This window comes from Leiobunum rupestre, chromosome 4 (genome assembly GCF_980474605.1).
Source record: "Leiobunum rupestre chromosome 4, qqLeiRupe1.1.hap1, whole genome shotgun sequence".
Taxonomy (NCBI): domain Eukaryota; kingdom Metazoa; phylum Arthropoda; class Arachnida; order Opiliones; family Sclerosomatidae; genus Leiobunum; species Leiobunum rupestre.
The window spans coordinates 51550252-51570497 of record NC_143387.1 but is presented as its reverse complement, the minus strand read 5'-3'; the positions used below and the strand labels follow the sequence as shown (position 1 = coordinate 51570497).

The 20246-nt window shown below is 39.3% G+C and overlaps 2 protein-coding genes across 4 annotated transcripts; one reads left to right on the top strand and one right to left on the bottom strand.

Moving 5' to 3' along the window:
* Nucleotides 1–5118: 5118 nt before the first annotated feature.
* On the bottom strand, nucleotides 5119–6708 carry LOC149948180 (transmembrane protein 41B-like). The gene is made up of 6 exons (XM_090173113.1): nucleotides 6459–6708; nucleotides 6162–6276; nucleotides 5973–6101; nucleotides 5816–5909; nucleotides 5645–5749; nucleotides 5119–5582 (listed from the first exon to the last, which is right to left on the bottom strand). Exons 1-6 carry the CDS (start codon nucleotides 6568–6570, stop codon nucleotides 5274–5276), a joined length of 864 nt encoding a protein of 287 aa, XP_090029239.1. The 5' UTR covers nucleotides 6571–6708; the 3' UTR covers nucleotides 5119–5273.
* Nucleotides 6709–6832: 124 nt separating this feature from the next.
* LOC149948179 (uncharacterized) lies at nucleotides 6833–11539 on the top strand. 3 transcript variants are annotated; one of them, XM_090173111.1, is made up of 8 exons: nucleotides 6834–7029; nucleotides 7104–7179; nucleotides 8022–8154; nucleotides 8255–8301; nucleotides 8396–8470; nucleotides 8664–8844; nucleotides 9341–9430; nucleotides 9499–11539. In XM_090173111.1, exons 1-8 carry the CDS (start codon nucleotides 7027–7029, stop codon nucleotides 9980–9982), a joined length of 1089 nt encoding a protein of 362 aa, XP_090029237.1. In that variant the 5' UTR covers nucleotides 6834–7026; the 3' UTR covers nucleotides 9983–11539. The 3 variants fall into 3 exon arrangements, with proteins under 3 accessions (XP_090029236.1, XP_090029238.1, XP_090029237.1); XM_090173110.1 differs by having other exon boundaries at nucleotides 6833–7179; XM_090173112.1 differs by lacking the exons at nucleotides 8022–8154; nucleotides 8255–8301 and having other exon boundaries at nucleotides 6833–7179.
* Nucleotides 11540–20246: the final 8707 nt, after the last annotated feature.

Genomic DNA, 20246 nt, shown 5'->3' with positions numbered 1-20246 from the left:
TAATTCATAAATTAGTTATAAAATTATAAATTTAATATAAACTTAGTTCATAAATATTTACAAGATTAAATCAACATAATTTCATTCGTACAAAAACCAGATTCGGGCTTCATAAATTCATTCATAAAAAAGTTCAAGACTTTATAGACCTATGATGAAAGTTGGGGGGCCGAAAATTAAAATTTTTACCTGGCAACTCAGCATTTGGACGGAACATCCGTTTCCTTACTTCCGCCTGTATATTTCAATGGTGGTCACGTGGTTCAAAACGTCACAAACAGGATGTTCCGTCCATAGGTCTCACTTAAGCCTCGTCTGCGGCCCCTCTTTTGTTATGGGTCTATTACCTATTATGCTTACCATGAGTGTCTTATTTTCAGCAGCTATCGGTGGTTCTGTGGTAAAGCGCTCGACTGCCTGGGCATTTGTTTTTAATCAATAGAGAAAACGCTAAATTAGAATTTCTTCGATGCAATAATTTCAATTTCAATTCTATTTCAATTAAACCAAAATTTCGTACTCTATTAAATACGCTTCCGATAAAGCTGAAGGTCTAATTTTCAATGAAGCATAACAAGTGTCGGTGGTTCTGTGGTAGAACAATCGCCTGTCAAGCAGGAGGTTTCGGGTTCAAATCCCGCCCGATGCGATCGCAAATTGATATTACACACACACACACACCCATACACACACACACACACACAGACGGACACGCTGGTAGTATAACCCCTCCTAGGGTAAAAAGTACTGTTACACTCTTATCTATCGAAGAAATACTATCTGAATATTGCGGTAAAATCCCCGAAATCCCGGACATGTTGGTAATATCGAAATGTTGATATTCTACCCTTTAGTCATAATAAACAGAGTAATACACACTTTTAGATTGATCAGTTAAGTAAATTCAATAAAATTGGCCTCTTCACATTAAAACGCAATTATTAACACACCTTTGGAAATTCAAAAGCCTAAATATCCCTTAAAGAAATACTCTGGCTTCGTTGCTTTAAAATTATATAAATTTCAAATTTAAATATCTAACTGCAGTAACTTTCCTAATTACAATCAAAATTTGCGTTTCTCATAAGCTTTGGTCACACGTTGGAATCGATTTCGAAACGGTTTTGGACCACTTTGGAAGGACGGTGTTACGTCACGAAATCGATTTCGAAGCCCTTTGAAACGGTTTGAAGATAATAACCGCGGTTCACACTAGCCTTTGAGAACCGTTTTCGACCGTTTTGGAATGGTCAACTTGATTTTTTTTGAGCCACTTCGATAGAGTGATCGTTGAAAAATGAAATTATACTTTTCAAAATTAATTTTGATTTCTCAAAACGATCGAAAACGGTTCTCAAAGTCTCTAGTGTGAACACGACTTGAGTCGCGTTCACACTAGAGACTTTGACGAAAACGGTTTGAAGCCCCTTAAATCGATATGAGATAATGAGAGAAATGTGAACCGAGCTCGAAAGAGCTACAGATTTTCGAAAAACAGACAAATTAATGAAATATTAAAATAGAGTTAAGTTAGAAGAAAAATAAATAAAATAGCCAGAAACTCCAACGGTAGACCGGTTTCGTTCTATTTGGAACTCATCAGTACCGTGCGGGAAATCTGGCTGGCCAGCCAGATTTCCCGCACGGTACTGTTATTTATTTTTAATTTAGTTTATTACTCGAAGATCTATTTGATCCGAGTTTCGCGTTGCTCGAAGACCTATCGGTACGAGTTATTAGTAAGTTTTTAAATTTCTTCAAATTTGTTTAGGATTTAGCTATATTATCCCTTTTAATTATGGACTTATCTACTTTTTCGCGTATTTTATCATCGAAATATTAAAATGACGATAATAATAATAATAATAATCAGCACCAAGGCACCACCTTAGGCATATGTCATCGAGCGACTTTTAAAGCCTTTAATTCAGGTGGCCGGGTTACAATGCGTAGGAGGGTGGTGACAAGCCCTAAAAGCCACGCAAGCCAACAGCTCCCTACACTAACTATAGAGTGTTGTCATCTTAAACGATTTTGAAAACTTGTAACGTCACAGCTGTAGTGTTAATAGTGGCCGCCATGACAGTTACCGTTTTTTATCAATAGGGAAATTAAAACGACAACACTCTATGGCCGTTAACCTCAACAAGTTTTTATGGAAGGGGAAACCGAAGCGCTCGGGGGAAAACCCCTTAAACCAGTGGGGAGAGAACTTGCACGATCAAATCTCATGAAAATTTTAAAATCCCTATCAAATCTCATGAAAATTTCCAAATCCCTATCAAATCTCATCTAAATTTTCAAATCCCTATCAAATCTCATCCAAATTTTCAAATCCCTATCAAAGCTCATTGAAATTGCAAATCACATATAAAATTTGAAAAATTTTGCAAATTTTGTAAATTTATTAATCTTCGGTCAAATCTTCAAATCTGAACGAAAAGATTTGAATATTTTCAAATTTCGTACGCATTTTAGACGAGTGTCGGACCCCTCGGTAAAATCTGAAGGCAGTGATAGACTTTCTCCCCCTATTAGACTTTATCTCAATATTTACTTTTGGTGAAGGGAGCTTGATTTCGAATCTAGGATACGTAGTTATATTATCTTTGCTCTTACTGAGTTCCCGGCGGAAGTCGGAAAAAACTGCCTCTATGGCTACCGACATCTAGTTAAAACGTACAGTTTTAGTGAAAATTGCGCCGTGGTTTTTGACTTGCGGTTTTCAAGATACCAGATATTTTTGCAATATATTGTTTTAAAGCAATAATGGATCATGCCTGTAGCTCTAAAAAGGTTTCTAAACGAAAGAAAACTAAAGGTGAGTAATAATTCCTTATTTCTCACCCTGCTATGGAGCCAGATTTTTCCGACTTCCGGCGCTAACTCAGTAAAAGCCTCACGAGAAAATGCGCTATCGAGAAACGCCGTGATTTCGAATCTAGGGTACGTAGTACTAGTTATATTATCTTTGGTCCATTTGCCAGTTACACGGCAGCATTCTAGTTACCTATGAGATTTCTATGATACAGACAGATGGTACATAAATAATATTTAATAAATGTATATTGTATTGTTATTTTACTATTAATTACTATAATTAGGCTAGTAGTCTAGTATATTAGTAGATCTTTTTATATACCACTAGTCACTATAATGTTACGGAAGTTCTGGAAACTGTGGTTCATTTAAATTTAAGGAATATTTTTCATCATTGAAAGCTAGTTAATGCTCACTTTAAATTTAATTTCCTAATTACTCGAATAAAACCAGCTCCTAAACAAGTATACTCGATAACCCTACTCGTTAAAAATATTACTCGAAGTTTTTTCCAAATTACTTGACTCGAATGAGACAAAGTTTCATCTTATTCAAGTACTCGATTACTCGACTCGAATACTCGATGAAAAAAAATTCGTACTCGATACCCTACGCGATTGCCTAAAACCACTACTCGCACAGCCCTAGTGAATTCGAATTGGAGTGTACAAACATGCCACAGCCGCCGTTACACAGACCTTCAAATCCAAAGACTTATAATATAACATTTGGACCTACCAATTGCAAAATATTCAAGCATAATAATTTAAAAAAATTAAAACACCTTGAATTAATTAAGTGGTCCAGTGGACCACTAACCCCCTCCGATTTAATTAATAAACTGGTCCTGGAAATTTTCAAACTGATCATTTGCCCACTGCCACCGCCTTATTTCCCACGCTGAATATGTCCTGGCTCTCGGTATTACTACTTCTAGGCAAATCACTGAACAGGTTTTATTTAAGCGTCTATTTCGCCGTGGCCTCGAATAAAAATAAGCATGTAGACTTTATGATGATTTCCTAAGACAGCAGTATCCTGAGTATCCTCTCGAAAACCGCAGGATTTTTCTCAAAGTTACTCTCGATTACTAGCGCCACCAAATGTTGCAAACGCAGAATTATGTCAATTCAGGTACAACATACATCAAAATTTTTTATAGAATTTTTAGACCGACGAATCCACACAAAGCGTTGAGGAGACCGTAAAGTTATCCTGGATGATGTTTTATTTGTCTTAATCATGAACTAAAAGTTTTATTTAAGCGTCTATTTCGCCGTGGCCTCGAATAAAAATAAGCATGTAGAGGCGATTACATTGTTGAGGTCGCTAGGTCTGGAATATTTCGATATTTTTTGACGTCATTAAGAAAAAAGCGAGTAGTATAGATTTAGTTTTCATTTTTATGGTAACAATAACATTTTAAATATTATTAATAATAGTAAAGACAAATAGATTTTTGCTTAAGAATGAAGGAACTCAACGAAAGAAATTAACTGTCTAAACAAACAAAGCAAAAACAAGCCAGTCTTTGATCAGAAACAATAAACCAACATGCAAATAAACTGCATTTAGAATTTAATTATATAACCAGTCAACAATTATCATTCAATACATTTTTCATGAAAATACAGCTTCAAGTTGAAAATTCCAAACACCGCACATAAGTTTAAATATGGAAAAACAGGGATAATTTTAGAAAAGTACATCAGATAATTCCTTTTACACCCTCAGCAAGCACTTTGACCATTATGTGATCCAAATGGAATCTGGTAGCACTCCAAGAAAGTTTTAAAAAATTTGGAATTAAAAATTCACACTTCTATATTCCTTAAATTTACATTAAATTAACTAAACTATGATGGTTTGTATTTAGTAGTGTTTGGTTATTTTTTCTTGGAAATGTGCTGAATAGGAAAAATTGGACTACCGCAGATCTAATCACTCAAATTGCATAGTTTACGTGTTTTCTTTAATGCCAGCAGCATTAAGTTAATTTATATCTTTTGGTTTTTATATAAAAAGAGAGCACTTTTAGAGGTTCCAGATAAAGTTTAGTTTGAAGTATTTACATATGGCATCGTTTGGAAGATGGCCTTTGACAGAATAAGGAATAGATGGCGCCACATTCTATTGCTCTTAATTTGTATAAAAAATACAGACTACACATTCTTTTAGTTGGGCTTTGTATACCACTACTCTATCCTTATGTAAGATATGACAAAGTATAGTATATCTATTCCCCTCTATAGCTCTGCACATATGGTAAAGCCTGACTGAAAGGAACTTACTGGCATCTACAAATTTATCTTTTTATACAATATGCAAACTCTATAAATCTACATAACAATTTACTTATATCATTACAGTTAATATAATTTTAACCGTTAAAATAATATTATTCAAAAACTTTAAACAACAACAATAATGAGTTTATAAATTAAAGGTAACGTCTATCGGAACATGTTGCTTAAGCGCTTCTTAAATAGGACAGGTGCTACTGCTAAAATAGCAAATAGTGCCAAAAGCAGTAAGTTTGACCATGACAGAGCATCTCTGGATGAGGTTAATTCTTGTAAAGTTGTACCAGCCTTAATTGCAATGAAAGATGGTGGAGCTACTCCTAAAAATGTCCCAATAAAAAATGGTAGAAGAGGAACGTTTATTACTGGTGAGGTAATATTGATAAACCAATTAGGTAAGAATGGCGTTATCCTCAAGAAAATGATGTAATTCAACAAATTAGAACGATGATTATTAACCTGTGATTGTAATAAAAAACGTTTAAGTTTTATAACTCAATTTAACGCACATTAAAACATACGTGTTGTGACCACTCTGCAACTTTGCTTGGAATGTATCTTATTACTAATTTACGGCCAACAAGATATGACAAGAGAAAGCAAAATGAAGCGCCCAATGCGGAACACTTGAAAATAAAAAACTACACTGTTGAAAAAATGCAGTTATTAAACATTGAAAAAAATGAACTTACAAAACAAACTAGGAACAATGCTGCTGGAAAAGGGAAAAGAAAACCAGACAAAATACTGAGAAAAATGGACCCAGGAATGGCGAATGATTGCAGGCTATAATTTAATGTTGGTTCAATAATAAACTTCAGATGTTTTCATAATAAAAGTAGTACTTACAATATATAGGTCATAAAGAATCCACCCATGACTGTGAAATAATATTGTTCCTTATAATGGGATAAAACTTTGCCAAGAGCTTTAGCATCTTCAATATTTTTTGGGAGTTTAAAATGTTGCGCTTTGTCTCTAGAAGTGGTAATTTAAGTATTATATTATGATTCAATTACTAAACTAAAATAAACTCACTCATCAATTTTAGGAAAATTGTAGTAAGTTATTGCTAGACACGAAACAGATGTGATAAAAACAACAACTAGTATAAGAAAAGCTAGTTTAGTACTTCCTTCTTCTGGTCTTGTTTCTACGTAAATATATATGAAAAAATTACGATATTTTCATGGTGTGGGAAAGTATGATGAGTAATTATAAAAATAGTTCCAAGCAAGGATGTTGAACCAAGGCTTACAGTTAAACAACGATTCAATTAATTTCAGGTACATTAGTAACTAAACTAAAGATATAACGTGAAAATTATTAATCTACCCTTTATGTTAACGGTTTTGTCGTATTCCACTCCATTAGCTTCAATGGGTACATTTTCAATACGTTTTCTTGTAACATTACTTGAAGTTGTTTCGAATCCTCCGTGAGACATTTTCTTCCTAGCCAGAAATGATCCCTCTTGCGGTGAAAAAATATACAATTCTGCGCTTTCCTCGGCTTTTCCTCTATTCCGTTGTCATAACAACAGTAAATATGAAACAACTTGATAGGCTGGCTTAGATCTGGGATCAGAGAAAGCACTTCCTGATTGGCTATCTATCCTTTCGGTTTAGCATCCGAAACATCCGAAATCAGTTAATTCGATCTTAAATACAATTCAATTTGCAGTTATAAAATCACCGTCCATATTTCAGAGCATAACCGAGAAATTTGTCGCGCTCGGTAATAACAGAGTCGCGTTGTTAAACGTACGTCGCGAAAATATCGATTTTCCGAACGCTCTCTCTCTCTCTCTCTCTCGTATCCCCGGGAAAATCGTTGGCTATAACAGCGACAGCATATTTAAACTTCCGTTATAGAGTATACGAAAAATACCCAAGTCCGAAAGATGGTAAGAAGCCGATGGATATTACAGATGATTGTTTTTCGGATTTATGTATTTTAAGTTTTGGAAATTTCACAAAGTTTCGCAAAATTGGCAAGAAGAAAGAGGACGACGTTGATGATACGAGCGAGGGAACCGAAACGAAACAAGGATCAGGTAATTTTCGCCTATTTTTGTTTCCGATCCTCCCAGACACTCCTCTTCGTAAAGGGTTAAAACTTCGTAAATCCCAAAGAGAGGGACCCTTTTCGTAAGCCTAAAACATTAAAGAGTTAAATTATAGTGACGGATTAAAGTTTATCACGTTTTCACGTCAAAATCTTAAAGGAGGTCATTGACTGTCCGATATTGATTTTTTTCACTTTCCCTTTTTATCAAGGTTCAAGATATTCTAGCCACCCATTTATCAAGATCCTGTCTCTTACAATGTACCGGCCCTCTCTTTTAGGGTGACGGGATGCTTATCCTTGAACACTGATGAAAAGGGGGATAATATACATTGCGTCGGTGTTCATTAGGCCTATACGTACGTACTAGTCGAAAATATCCAGATGTTTTCAATGGAGAAATGATTTCATAATTATCTTAGCTAGACTGATATATTAGAGATCGATACTCGAAAGATAAGGTTCGTCCGTGTATCGATTTTCCCAACGTTTTTCAACGAAAAGCAGTTAATGTATAAATAATTAAATTGAAAAATAACGACATATATTTCCATTTCATCCGAGATAATTTATGAAATATTAAATTTGACTTGATCTAAAGACTATTATAATGAAAAACTGTGCCAAAAATTGGCATTGATGATAGACCATTTCTCCATAGGAACGCGAATGATCTGGTCATATAATAAAGAATAGGCCCGTAGCGCGTATGTGTTTGTTTGTGGCTTGCCAAGTAAATGTATTTTCGTTGTCGGATTCATCATATACCAATTTTTGGTCCTATTATCACAATAAATGTTAGAGCTTTGGCAATTTGGTTGCAATTTTTAGGGGAATCGGAACCGCTAAAACTGAAGGGACCAAAAGAGGCCAGTGTTATATTGACGGGGTCAAAGCGAGTCAATGTTATTGTCAAAGATAGTAGCCCGCCAATGGCCGTACCCAAAATGCCAAAAACAGAAAGGTCAGATTAAATTTTTAACGCCAATTCCGAATTCGATCTCATGTTTTTGAAAAGGGAATTATTTTCTTTTTTACAAGTAGCAACTTTATTATTTTTGTAGTCTCACCACTGGCCTAAAATCAGAACATGATGAATCTCAAAATTATGGTAACGCTGTTGTACACGCATTCGCAAGCTAGTTTTAAGATTCTCGAACGTAAGATATTTCTTTTGTTTTCTTTTTGGCGCGAATGAAACGTAGGCCCGAACGGAGCCGATCCTACGACCAGTCCCGACAAAAGCGCCTGCGTAGAAATTAATCTCAACGACTACGAAGGTAAGCGAGTGTCGCTGCTTTCGACAGAGGTTAAGCACCCGACGTTACGCTGTCTAGATAAAAAAGAGAGGTGTTGTCATGGCATTCTAAAGTTTCGGTTTAAACGTCTACGGGGCTTCTCTTAACTTCTCCAATAAGCAACCGGCGCCCAGAAAGACCGAAGTAGTGACGAAGTATCTACTTTATCTTCCAGACTCAGTTCCGGACCCGAAAAAACCGAAATGGCACCAACAATTCGTCAAAAAGCTGAAGGGACCGCACTTCCCGACCAAAGAACCGAAACCCCCCAAGGACAAAACTTTGCCAGTAAAGAGGGGAGGAGGGCCCAAATTACCCAGAATATTCGACCTAACCCCCCAAAACGAAAATCAAAGGTAAGTGCCACCTAGGAGCGACAAACACAGCACTCCACGCGAGGAGAACGCAACCCGTCAGAAGTCGAGCATTTTCTCGCGTACAGTTTTCATTGGTTAGACGCTTTAGCGCCTGCTGCCGTCAGGAGGGGAAAATTCCGAAATTGTCTTCCCCCCGCCCGTAAAACGTTCAGCGCAAAGGTTCGTCCAATGAAATTTGTAAGCAACACTGCGTTAGCGTGTTTAAAGGCTAGATGCGTTCTCCTTGCGTTTGCTACTCCTAGCCTCCTCGGTTCCACAATTATTAATATTCCTTATAATATTACGGAATACGCGCAAAATGTCCGTTCCCGCGACAAGATCCCAGTCTTTATTTCCATAAAATCTCTGTCAAAAATCAAATATAGTGTTTGTATTCCCGCGACTGGAGACGCGACCGGTTTTCCTATATTGCAAAAACTATCGTCAAAATAGTAAACCCCTGAGAGCTTACGCTAATAGGAGTTTTATTTTGCAGATTGGAATATAAGTTCGACGAATGGAGCTGCAGCCACTTAAATCCGGACTATCACGAACCTCCCAGAAAATTAAGTCCCCTTTCCTACAAGTGAGCCTTTCTCGACTCAGGCGGTACATTGGTAGCTATAGCGCTAATATCCCAATATTTTTGCTAAGAGTACAATCATTTGGACACCAGTATTGGGGCGAGGTTTTTGCCTTCATTCAACCCGTGGCCGATTTTGTCATTGCCTTATTTCTGGAGCTCTTATCTTTCGTCGCCCGAGTGACCGGTCATTTGCTGACCGGCACCCTGATGCGCCTAACGGATCTACTGATAAAACCACTCTTCGTTTTCACCTTCAACGCCCTGATCCTTCCGCCGTTCATCCTCCTCCAAAACATATTCAGAGCCCTAGCTAACGCCACGGTGCCACTCTTCGAAATCCTACATCGCGCCATGGAGGTCGTGGCGATACCCTTGCAGTCCTTCCGCTTGGTAGAGGTGAGAAACGTCACTCACAACACGTATTCGGCGGGCGCGCCAAAACCAGTAGAGCCCGTGTCTCACCCGTCAGGAGGACACGCCGGTCAAGGATCGTACTACCAAATGCCAAGCCAACCCAGCCAAAATTCCGGAGTCACCGTCGAAGAAGTTTAAGCGAATGCGACCAAACGCGACACTTTTGGACCGCCGCATCTCGAAAAAGCGCGTTATTGCACTACCAATTGTAAAGTTATGATTCCGCACTTAGTAGCTTGGGTACTTTTTTACTCGAAGCGTATACTTATGCCGTACGCTTGCGTTCGCAATTTGCTAAGTGACCTTAGTTTTTAAAGTTAAAAGCTCGTTTTTACTACTACGCGAAAATAGTTGACGCCAGCTTTCGGGCGGTAAACTGTGCATTAACATTAATTTTACGATCATACGCCATTAGTGCGTGACGACGCCTATTTATTCAATGTTCGTAACGTTATCTTTAAAATGTTGATTTTATCAGTATTATCGCCGTTTTATTTGTTGGCAAATGTTTTGTTTTTATAATTACCAGTAGTACAAATATTTTACATGTTAAACGCGGCTCGCTTTTTTTCGGGCTCTAAGCGTCTAAACTTGTTGGTGTGCTTACTCATTGCCGATTCGGCTCTCGCGGAAGGGTTGGGATGCCGGGGAAACTGCAACTGTTAAATTAATGTTGCCAAATTGGATTTAAAAATAATCGACGTTGGTTGGGCGTGTATCGTTTTGTCTTGTGAGATGAGATTGTAGCGTTTAGCAAAACAAAATCACATTTTAGAAAGGATTTCGTCCTTTGGGGCACGCGACATTCAAGTTTAAAAATCTCTACAGCAGGGCTGCCTGAAGATGGGCCAGGTTGACGTTGTGAAAATCGATTATAGAGTTTAGAATCTTGTTATATAACTACGTGTAGATTTTTCTTCCCGTTGCGACAGATATTAGAAATGGATAAATTACAATACTGTATACATAACTATATACATATTTGATGTTAGATGTTGATATAACCCTATTAATAATGTTTTCGCGCACATTACTATCGGTAATTACTGAAAGGTTAAGTTAAGTTTGAAGTAATTGTTAGTTTTACTAAAACTATGAAAGAGTTAAAAAACCCAGTTGAATATTTTTTGAAAGATAAGCACGAAAGTTGTTGGCAGCCCTGAAACATCATAGACATATACATTCACGAATCCCTTTAAAATTGCGCAATTGAAAACTTTTTTGATACATTTAGTTAGTTCCCGAACAATTTTTTAGTCAAAAGTATTTGTATATATCTACCAAAAATTAAATCAAAAGAGGCATATCTGAATGAACACCGGCGTCGTTAATGTTATGTCTATGATGACTGAAAACTTATTTTTCCAATAATTAGAATGTCATAACTAAACAAAATCATATGCACGAGATTCTTTGTACTTTTTCACAATTTATACAGCTTTTGTATGACTAAAATATCCAGTTTTTTAAAGTTAATTTTATCCAAAGTCAAAGTAATTCTTATACGCGTATTGTATTGAACCCGCTGCCAAAGACTCGATAACGAGTATTTTAAATTTATCAAAAGTTTTAAAGAAAGATAACTTACAATAAAAATGGGCTTATTTCAAACGAAATTGACCGTGTTTTAAATACAATTTTAAAGCACCCGTGTTTTATCGTATTTTGTGATTGTACAATGTATTTAAAAAAAACAATAAAACTCAATGTTATAAATGCAAATTAGTGTTAGGAATCTTATAGAATTATCCATTTGTTGCATTAGCGATTTATCTTTTGATCGGGGAGATATCTACGACTTTGATAAAATCATGGATGATTTTCTAAGACAGCAGTATCCTCAGTATCCTCTCCAAAACCGTACGAGTCTTCTCAAAGTTACCCTCGACTACTAGCGCCACCAAATGTTGCAAATGCAGAATTATGTCAATTCGGGTACAACATACATCACATATTTTTTATAGAATTTTTAGACCGACGAATCCACACAGAAAAACAAGCTAAATATTGTACCCAATTTCGGTACATCCCCTTCGCCACCCCCAAGTGGAGGGTTACGTTTAGGAGACGGTAAAGTACTGGTATCCTGGATGATCTTTTATTTGTCTTAATCATGAACTAAAAATAGGGCTGTGCGAGTAGTGGTTTTAGGCAATAGAGTCGGGTATCGAAAGCGAAATTTTTGTTCATCGAGTAATCGAGTAATAGACGCTTCAATAAATCATTCTCCAAGGAAATCGCCAAGAAGTAATATTTCCGAGAGTCAGGACCTGCAAGTGACTGTTTATATTGTGACGCATTCAGAGAACAACCTTTCCCAAGATTCGAGATCGGTGAAAAGCCCGCGCGCTTCGGAGAGCGTGGGGAGGAGATTAAAGAACGAGCGCTCGAGCGAGGTGGAAAAAACGACGGTTAGAGGAGGTTTGAAAAGAAGGGGTTTTTAGGTTTAAGTCCGGAGAAGGATGGAGAAGGTTCAATCGCCGCTAAGCCAAAGTATTATTTTCGTCCAAGAATCTTCCGTCCCCGCTACAAGACCTGAACGTCGCGTTTATCTTTTATTATTATTCTAAATTATTACTCAGTCGTGTTCCTTTTCGTTATAAATAAACTTATTCTCTTCCTCAACCTTATTGAACGTATCAATATAGTGCTTTTTAAAATAATGGAAATTTTTCACATTTACGGCAACAACAAGAGTTCCCTTTAAAACAGGTAGCTTTTTTGACGTACGGCTTGGCAAAAACACGACGCGACGTTCTGTTTACAGAAAAAAAGATTTAATTATTTCAACAAGCACTATATAAACAATAACTTTCGGGTCCTCGCTCTCGGAAATATTACTTCTTGGCGATTTCCTTGGAGGATGATTTTTAACGAATCGGGTTATCGAATCTTGATTAAGAGCTGGTTTTATTCGAGTAATTACGAAATTAAATTTGAAATGAGTAACTTGAGTAACATTATAGTGATAGTGGGATATAAAATACTAGTACACTAGCCTAATTATAGTAATTAATAGTAAATTAACAATACAATATACATTTTTTTAATTATGAATGTACCGTCTGTCCGTATATTGCTTAGGAAGTTAAGACACCTGAGTCCTAACGCCTGCCGACATCCACATTTGACCCATTGCTCATATGTCCGAATGCCCATTTGGCCGACAGCTCATTTGGTCGACTTTTCGGTCGGCCAAATGAGCAGACTATATGGCCGACAGCGCTCCCCAGCCCCGTTCTTTATAACCAAGCTGGGCCTTCTAAACCCGACCTAGATGACAGTACCTAGCCAAACGCACCTAGTATCGTCCAAATGCCAAATGAGTAATCGGCGAAATGAGTAGTCGGCCAAATGAGCAGTCGGTCAAATGAGTAGTCGAAAAAATGAGCAGTCGGTCTAATGCACTGTCCATTTGTCCGATTGGACAAATGTGCAGTCGGCCAAATGGGCAGTTGGCGTAACGTGTAATTTGCGGTCGGCCAAATGAGAAGTTGGCCAAACGAAACTCTCCCGAATACCTATTATGCCGTCGGAAAATTAGCTCTACGTCTGTTAACCCGACAGCCATTATTTTAGTAAACAAATTGACGGCTTTTAAAAAGCATTAAAGATTTTTTTGAGCCTAGTCCTAACTCTTTTAGGCTTGGTATTTGTTTTAATAACGCTGATGGAATATCCCACTTCGACGACTTGTTCCATTTTCGAAAAGCGATCACTGAACCGAACCGTATTGGACATTTTCCCAAACCTTTTATTTTTCTAAACTACTCATTATTTAACTTCATCCGCAGAAACCGAGCGAGTTTATAAATTTCAATAAAGCTACATTGGGCCAAAGATAATTTAAACTCGTACCCTAGATTCGAAATCACTCTCTCGCGCGTTGCCGATAGCGTTTTCCCGCTGGAACTCAGAAAAAAATTCGGTCCATGGTTTGCCCCTTACCGCAACCGATGGAGCCCGATTTTTCTGAGGTCACGTGCCGGAAAAGGGTAAACGCTTCGTAAACAAACCAAAGATAATTTAAACTCGTACCCTAGATTCGAATACTGAGAGCTTTCCCATTGACGGTTTTGTTACGAAGCGTTTACCCTTTTCCGGCACGTGACCTCAGAAAAATTGGGCTCCATTGGTTGCGGCACGGCCAACTTCGATTACGCGTTGCCTATATAGCGCGGCAGCGCGTGATCGAAGTTGGCTGTGGTTGCGGTAAGGCGCAAACCATGGAGCGAATTTTTTCTGAGTTCCGGCGGGAAGTGGGTAAACGTTATCGGCAACGCGCGAGAGAGTGATTTCGAATCTAGGGTACGAGTTTAAATTATCTTTGAACAAACCGTCAATGGGAAAGCTCTCTGTATACGAATCTAGGGTATTGATTGGGCTGACTAAAATTCCGACACCGGAAATTCCTTCTCAATTTAAAGGTTTTCCATTGGCTTAAATACATATGTTAGTGTGACTCCGAAAATTACTAGGATGAATAAAAAGGTTAAAATCTAACGTAGTCCACCTTTTCACTTGTTCGTGGTGAAACAAACCGTTTGTGAAGATTTTTGTATGGAATATAGGTACAGCGGCATACTTATGAGTAATTATGTTACATATGATACTAGGACGTCACAGTGCCTGTCGTGAACAGCGAAATAAAAGACGCGAACTTTTCCGACATAAAAACCGGTAAACCTTTTTCCTCTTATTTCAAAACAGAACTGGCGGTTAATTTATTTTTACACGCGCAAAATAACACCTTTTTTAACAGCAACCAAAAACTCACTTTCACGCGCGTGCGCTATATAAACATTTAAAAACGAATATAGGTAGATGTACTATACAAAATTACGATGTGTACAACCGAACATTCCGCCCGCCTTGAAATAACGAATTTCAAATGAGATAGTAAAAGTCCGAAAAGTTACATTTGCATACATAAATAACCCTTAGTAAACAGTTTGAATACAATTAAAATCAGTTTAGTGGTAACTGGCATAATTTAACTACGGGTCTTTTCAGTGATTTGTCAGAGGTTCTGACAGTTACGACGCGAACTTGATTGTCTTGTCCTGGATGAAGTTCAGTGATTCTTGCCGTTCTCCACTTGGTTGGAGGTAAATCTTCATCTTTGAGCAAGACCAAGTCGCCGACTCGTAGATTCGGTTTTGGTGTAGTCCACTTTGGACGTTGTTGAAGGCGAGAGGGGAATTCATTTCGCCAACGGTTCCAAAAGTGCTGCAGTACTTGTTGGCCCAATTGCCAACGTGACAGGCGGTTGACGTTTTCAGAAGTGAGATCTGGTTCGGGTATTGCGGTGAGCGCATCTCCGATTAGGAAATGTCCAGGTGTCAACGCATTGAAGTCGTTTGGATCCGAGCTTAACGCCGTTAAAGGACGTGAATTTAAGCAAGCTTCGATTTGGAAAAGAAGCGTTTGCATTTCTTCAAAGTTTAGAACCATGGTGCCAAGAACTCGTTTCAGATGATACTTGACGGACTTCACCCCGGCTTCCCAGAGGCCTCCAAAATGTGGCGCTGCAGGCGGGTTGAAGTGCCAATTAATTCCTTCGTCTGCGAGCCATCGTGACACTTGATCGTTGTTGTTTGTAGAGACTATGAATTTGATGAATGTTTTCATCTCTCGATCGGCTCCTGTAAAGTTGGTTCCACAGTCGCTGTAAATGTCGGCGCATTTTCCTCGTCGAACAACAAAGCGTTTCAATGCTGCCAGAAATGCTTCGGTGGTCATGTCACTGACAAGTTCAAGATGAATTGATCTTGTGGTAAAGCAAGCGAAGACGGCAATGTATCCCTTAAACCTGAGGTGACTTCGTCCCTTCATTAGTTTAAGGGTAAATGGTCCTGCGTAGTCGACTCCACACTTCAAAAATGGCCGAGCAGGATTTACTCTCGCTGGTGGTAAATCGCCCATAAGTTGCTTTACAGTGACTGCCTGCTGTCGTACACATGAAACACATCTTCTGATATGGAAACGTATGGCATCACGAAGACCGACGATCCAATAACGTTTCTGTAAGACAGAAGTTAGTAGTTGAGCACCTCCGTGAAAATGTTTTTCGTGCTCGTGTTGTATTAGAAGTTCTGTTAATTTGCTCTGTCTCGGTAACAGTGCATGATGCCTTTGTTCGTATGGTAAGTTGGAGTGGCAAAGTCTGCCACCAACTCTAAGAATCCCATCTTGATCGATGTACGGACGCATCGAAAGGATTTTACTTTTCCGTGGTAATTCCTTGTTTTGTTTAAGGCAAGCTATCTCTTCGTTAAAACTGTTGCTTTGGACGACCCGAATCCAATGGGATAGCGCCTTTTCGTTCTCTTCCTTCGATAAAGGTCCAGTAATCCTCAATTCTGTCGCATTTCGCGAATTGAAGACAAAACGTAGAATGTAGGCGGTGATATGAATGAGTTTTTTAAGCGCTGAAAATTTGGAAAGGAGCGTGAAATCCATTTGATGATGTGTTACTAACGAAATAATTCGTCTTTCCTCGGATAAACATTCATTTGGCTCTGAGAGTTCATGTAGTTCTTGCGTTGTTGCGGCGAAAATAAGGCACTGCGGTTCATGCCACCAGAGACCATGATTTCCCAGTTCGCTAGCGGATATTCCTCGAGAAGCGCAATCTGCAGGGTTGCTATCTCCTGAAATGTGATGCCATTGCGCTCTCGGTAGTTTCTCGTGGATTTCTGACACTCGATTGGCTACGAACGTTTTCCAACGTTGCGGTGGAGCTTTCAACCAAGCTAGGACGATTGTTGAGTCCGACCAGCAATGAACATCAGCTATATCCAATCTCAATGACTCCCTGATCAGTTGAATCAGAGAAGCCAAAAGTAATGCACCAGATAATTCCAGTCTCGGAAGTGTGATTTGTTTGAGCGGAGCGACTCTTGTTTTCGCAGCGATCAGTTGTATTTTGATTTGTCCGTTGTTATTCACCGTCTTCAGGTATACGGCAGCTGCGTACGCTTTCTCCGATGCGTCACAAAATCCATGCAGGCTAATGTCTGTAGCATTAGCTTGCGAAATGTGCCGTTGAACCGTAATGTTTTCAATTTCTGGTAAATCGGTTCGAAACGACCTCCATTTAGCTTCAAGTGGTTGGGGAAGTTGCTCATCCCAATTCAATTTTAGCTGCCACATTTCCTGTAACATCAGTTTCGCTCGAACGGTTACTGGTGCCAACAGTCCCAGAGGATCGAATATCCTTGCTGTATCCGAAAGAATCGTACGTTTAGTGATTGAACTTCTTGACGCTGGAGAAGTAACCATAAACGAGAAATTATCAGCCGAAGGAGTCCAATATAGGCCGAGAGTCTTGACTGATTCGTCGTTCTCGATGCATAGTGGCTTTTGTAAATCCTTCATGTTGGCTGGTAGTGTATCCAATAATGCAGCTTCATTCGACGCCCATTTCCTTATTTCAAATCCTGCTTGAGATGTAGCTTGAATGATTTCTGACTGAAGTCTTAAAACGTTCTCAATCGTTTCGTCTCCTGTCATTAGATCGTCCATGTAGAAGTCATTTTGTAAAGCCGAAGATGCCAACGGAAGTGTCTCTTTCACGTCATGGCCGAGTTGCTTCAAGACTTTAGTTGCTAGGTATGGCGCTGATGCGGTTCCATATGTAACCGTTAGCAAACGGTATTCGAGCAAGGGTTCGTGTGAGTTGTTTCGCCAAACAATTCTTTGAAGATCGGAGTCGTCTGGATGTACTCTAATTTGACGAAACATTTTGGCAAGGTCTGCTTTCATTACAATGCAATGTTGACGAAAGCGAATAAGGAGGTTGACCAAATCATCTTGAAGTTTTGGCCCCACTAGCAGATGATCGTTTAGGGAAACTCCAGTTGTAGATTTGGCAGAGGCGTCGAACACCACACGAACTCTCGTGGTGGTACTGTCTTCTTTGAATACCGCATGATGAGGCACGTAGTAAGATGGATTGGTTTCGATTTTTATTTCATTCGAGGGAATGAGTTCCATATGTCCAAGGGCAATGTATTCCCCCATGAACTTGCGGTACTCCTCATAGAGATTCGGGTTAACACGTAGACGTCGTTCTAAGTGAGAGAATCGACGGATTGCCATTTGTTTAGAATCTCCAAGTTTTGGTGCATCGTTTATCTTTGGTAATCGTACAGTGAATCTTCCTGTAGAGTCACGTGTATGTGATTCTTCAAAGTTCTTTTCACATTGAATTTCTGTTGGAGATAGTATTCTTCGAGGCTGGATGTCTTCTAGCTCCCAAAGATGTTTCAAATCTGCTTCCAATGTACAATGGTGGACCTTTATTTTCGAACTTCTTCCGGCCATCAGCAATGGACCGGAAACTGCCCATCCGAAAAGAGTATTAAAGGCACCTGGAAGACCTTCTTTCCCCTTGCAAATGCCATCTTGTAAGAGCTCTAGATACACGTCAGCACCTAGTAAAATATCCACTTGTCCAGGGCTATGAAAAGTTGGATCAGCAAGTGTTAAGCCTTTCAAGTGTAGACAATTTCCAGGATCGAACGAACTGTTAGGTAAATAATCCGTGACCTTTTTCAGGACGATTGCCTCGACGATGACCTCCGACGTGTTAATGATATTTGACTGAATATTCACCATGACACTGCCTTGAGAGGTGTTCATTCCGGTTGCTCCAATTCCGTCAACTGAGACGTTGAAACGTGTTCGCTTCAATCTTAGTTTCCTCGTGAATTGTTCCGTGATGAAACTGGCTTGAGAACCCGAGTCCAGAAGCGCTCGGGCTGGATAAAGTTGCTCGTCAAGTCCCTTGACTTGGACCATTGCGGTTGCCAAGATAACTTGGGTTGATACAATTATTTCACGAGATGGGCATGAAACTACACCGGAGGTTGCCTTCGTCTTCGTTAATTCCTTCTCTTGATGTAGAAGTGTGTTATGTCGTGCGTTGCATTTCCTACAATGACCAGATTTGCAGTCATTGCTTTGATGACCGGTTCGTAAGCAATTGAAACACATGGCACTCCTCTTGACCATGTTCCAACGCTCGTCCGAAGATGCATTCAGAAAATTGGTACATTTGTATACAGAGTGTGTTTCGTTGCAAAAGTGACACGTCTCGCTCAGAGCACCATGATGAGCCTTTGTACTCGGTCTCTGATGTAATGGAGGCTTCGACTTGATTGCAGTAGTTGTAGGCGGAGCTGCTGCTAAGGCTCTGGCCCGTTGTTCAAGAAATGTAACGAGATCCTCGAAAGTTGGTCTTTCGGTCCCCCTCAGGGAAAGTTCCCATTGTCGGCGAGATTCTGAATCCAGTTTTTCCTTTACAAGATGAAGTAGTATGGAGTCCCAATGTTGTACTGGTTCTTTGAGAACCTTGAGCGCCCTTATGCATTCGGCGGTGGTATCGATGAGCGTTCGTAAAGCGGATGAAGATTCTTGGATGACGTTAGTTTGACTGAAGAGACGTTTTACGTGTGCATCGATGATTTCCCGGGTATTGTTGAACCGATTGTTTAAGATATCCCAAGCCTCCAGATAGTTAGCGTCAGTTACCGGAATAGATTGAACTAGGAGCGCTGCTTCGTTTCGTAATGATGACTTCAAATACTGAAACTTCTGAGCTCCGGTGAGCGATTCGTTGTTGTGTACGGTGGCCGTGAAGAGATCATGAAATGGAAGCCAATCGACGTAACCACCGCTGAATGATGGAAGTTCCAGCTTAGGTAAACGTACATCACTAGCTGGTCTGACTTGTCTCACTGGAATGTTTGCTGCTCTTTCATTTGATTCAGTGACGAGTAGGATTGTCAGATCTTCGAGTCGAGCGACTAGAGGGTTGTATTCATCTTCGTGATCCGCGAAGTCGTCGTCGTCGGGATCGATATTTGCAACTACGGCATCGTGAACCTCATCCAAGTCTTTCGATAGTTTTTCCACCTTGTCTACATACAGCTTCAAGGCGACGTCAGATAGATTCGTTGCTGTTTGACCCACCGCATTTTCAATCCTGGTGATCTGTCCCTTGATAGCTGCTCTTCTTCTCACCAGAACATCCATGATGACTTATGTTGATTCGTTTACGATCGGGATATGATCGATGGTTTAAACGGTTTCCAACGGAGAATCCACGCTAATTTTCACTGTCTCTCACGGAAAGATAGCCGATTCGATGATTAGTTGAGGAACATAATCAAGTTGACGAATGTATCCGGCTCGACGGACCAAAAAATGTCGTGAACAGCGAAATAAAAGACGCGAACTTTTCCGACATAAAAACCGGTAAACCTTTTTCCTCTTATTTCAAAACAGAACTGGCCGTTAATTTATTTTTACACGCGCAAAATAACACCTTTTTTAACAGCAACCAAAAACTCACTTTCACGCGCGCGTGCGCTATATAAACATTTGAAAACGAATA

Bases quoted from the DNA above. Each gene is read 5' to 3' on its own strand.
- LOC149948180 (XM_090173113.1), bottom strand. From the start codon at position 6,570: ATGTCTCACGGAGGATTCGAAACAACTTCAAGTAATGTTACAAGAAAA. The intron at 6,277-6,458 runs GTAGATTAATAA...ATATTTACGTAG, and splicing joins CAAAACCGTTAACATAAAGG to AAACAAGACCAGAAGAAGGA. The intron at 5,750-5,815 runs GTAAGTTCATTT...TTTATTTTCAAG, and splicing joins CATTGTTCCTAGTTTGTTTT to TGTTCCGCATTGGGCGCTTC.
- LOC149948179 (XM_090173110.1), top strand. From the start codon at position 7,041: ATGGATATTACAGATGATTGTTTTTCGGATTTATGTATTTTAAGTTTT. The intron at 8,471-8,663 runs GTAAGCGAGTGT...TTTATCTTCCAG, and splicing joins TAATCTCAACGACTACGAAG to ACTCAGTTCCGGACCCGAAA. The intron at 8,845-9,340 runs GTAAGTGCCACC...TTTATTTTGCAG, and splicing joins CCCCAAAACGAAAATCAAAG to ATTGGAATATAAGTTCGACG.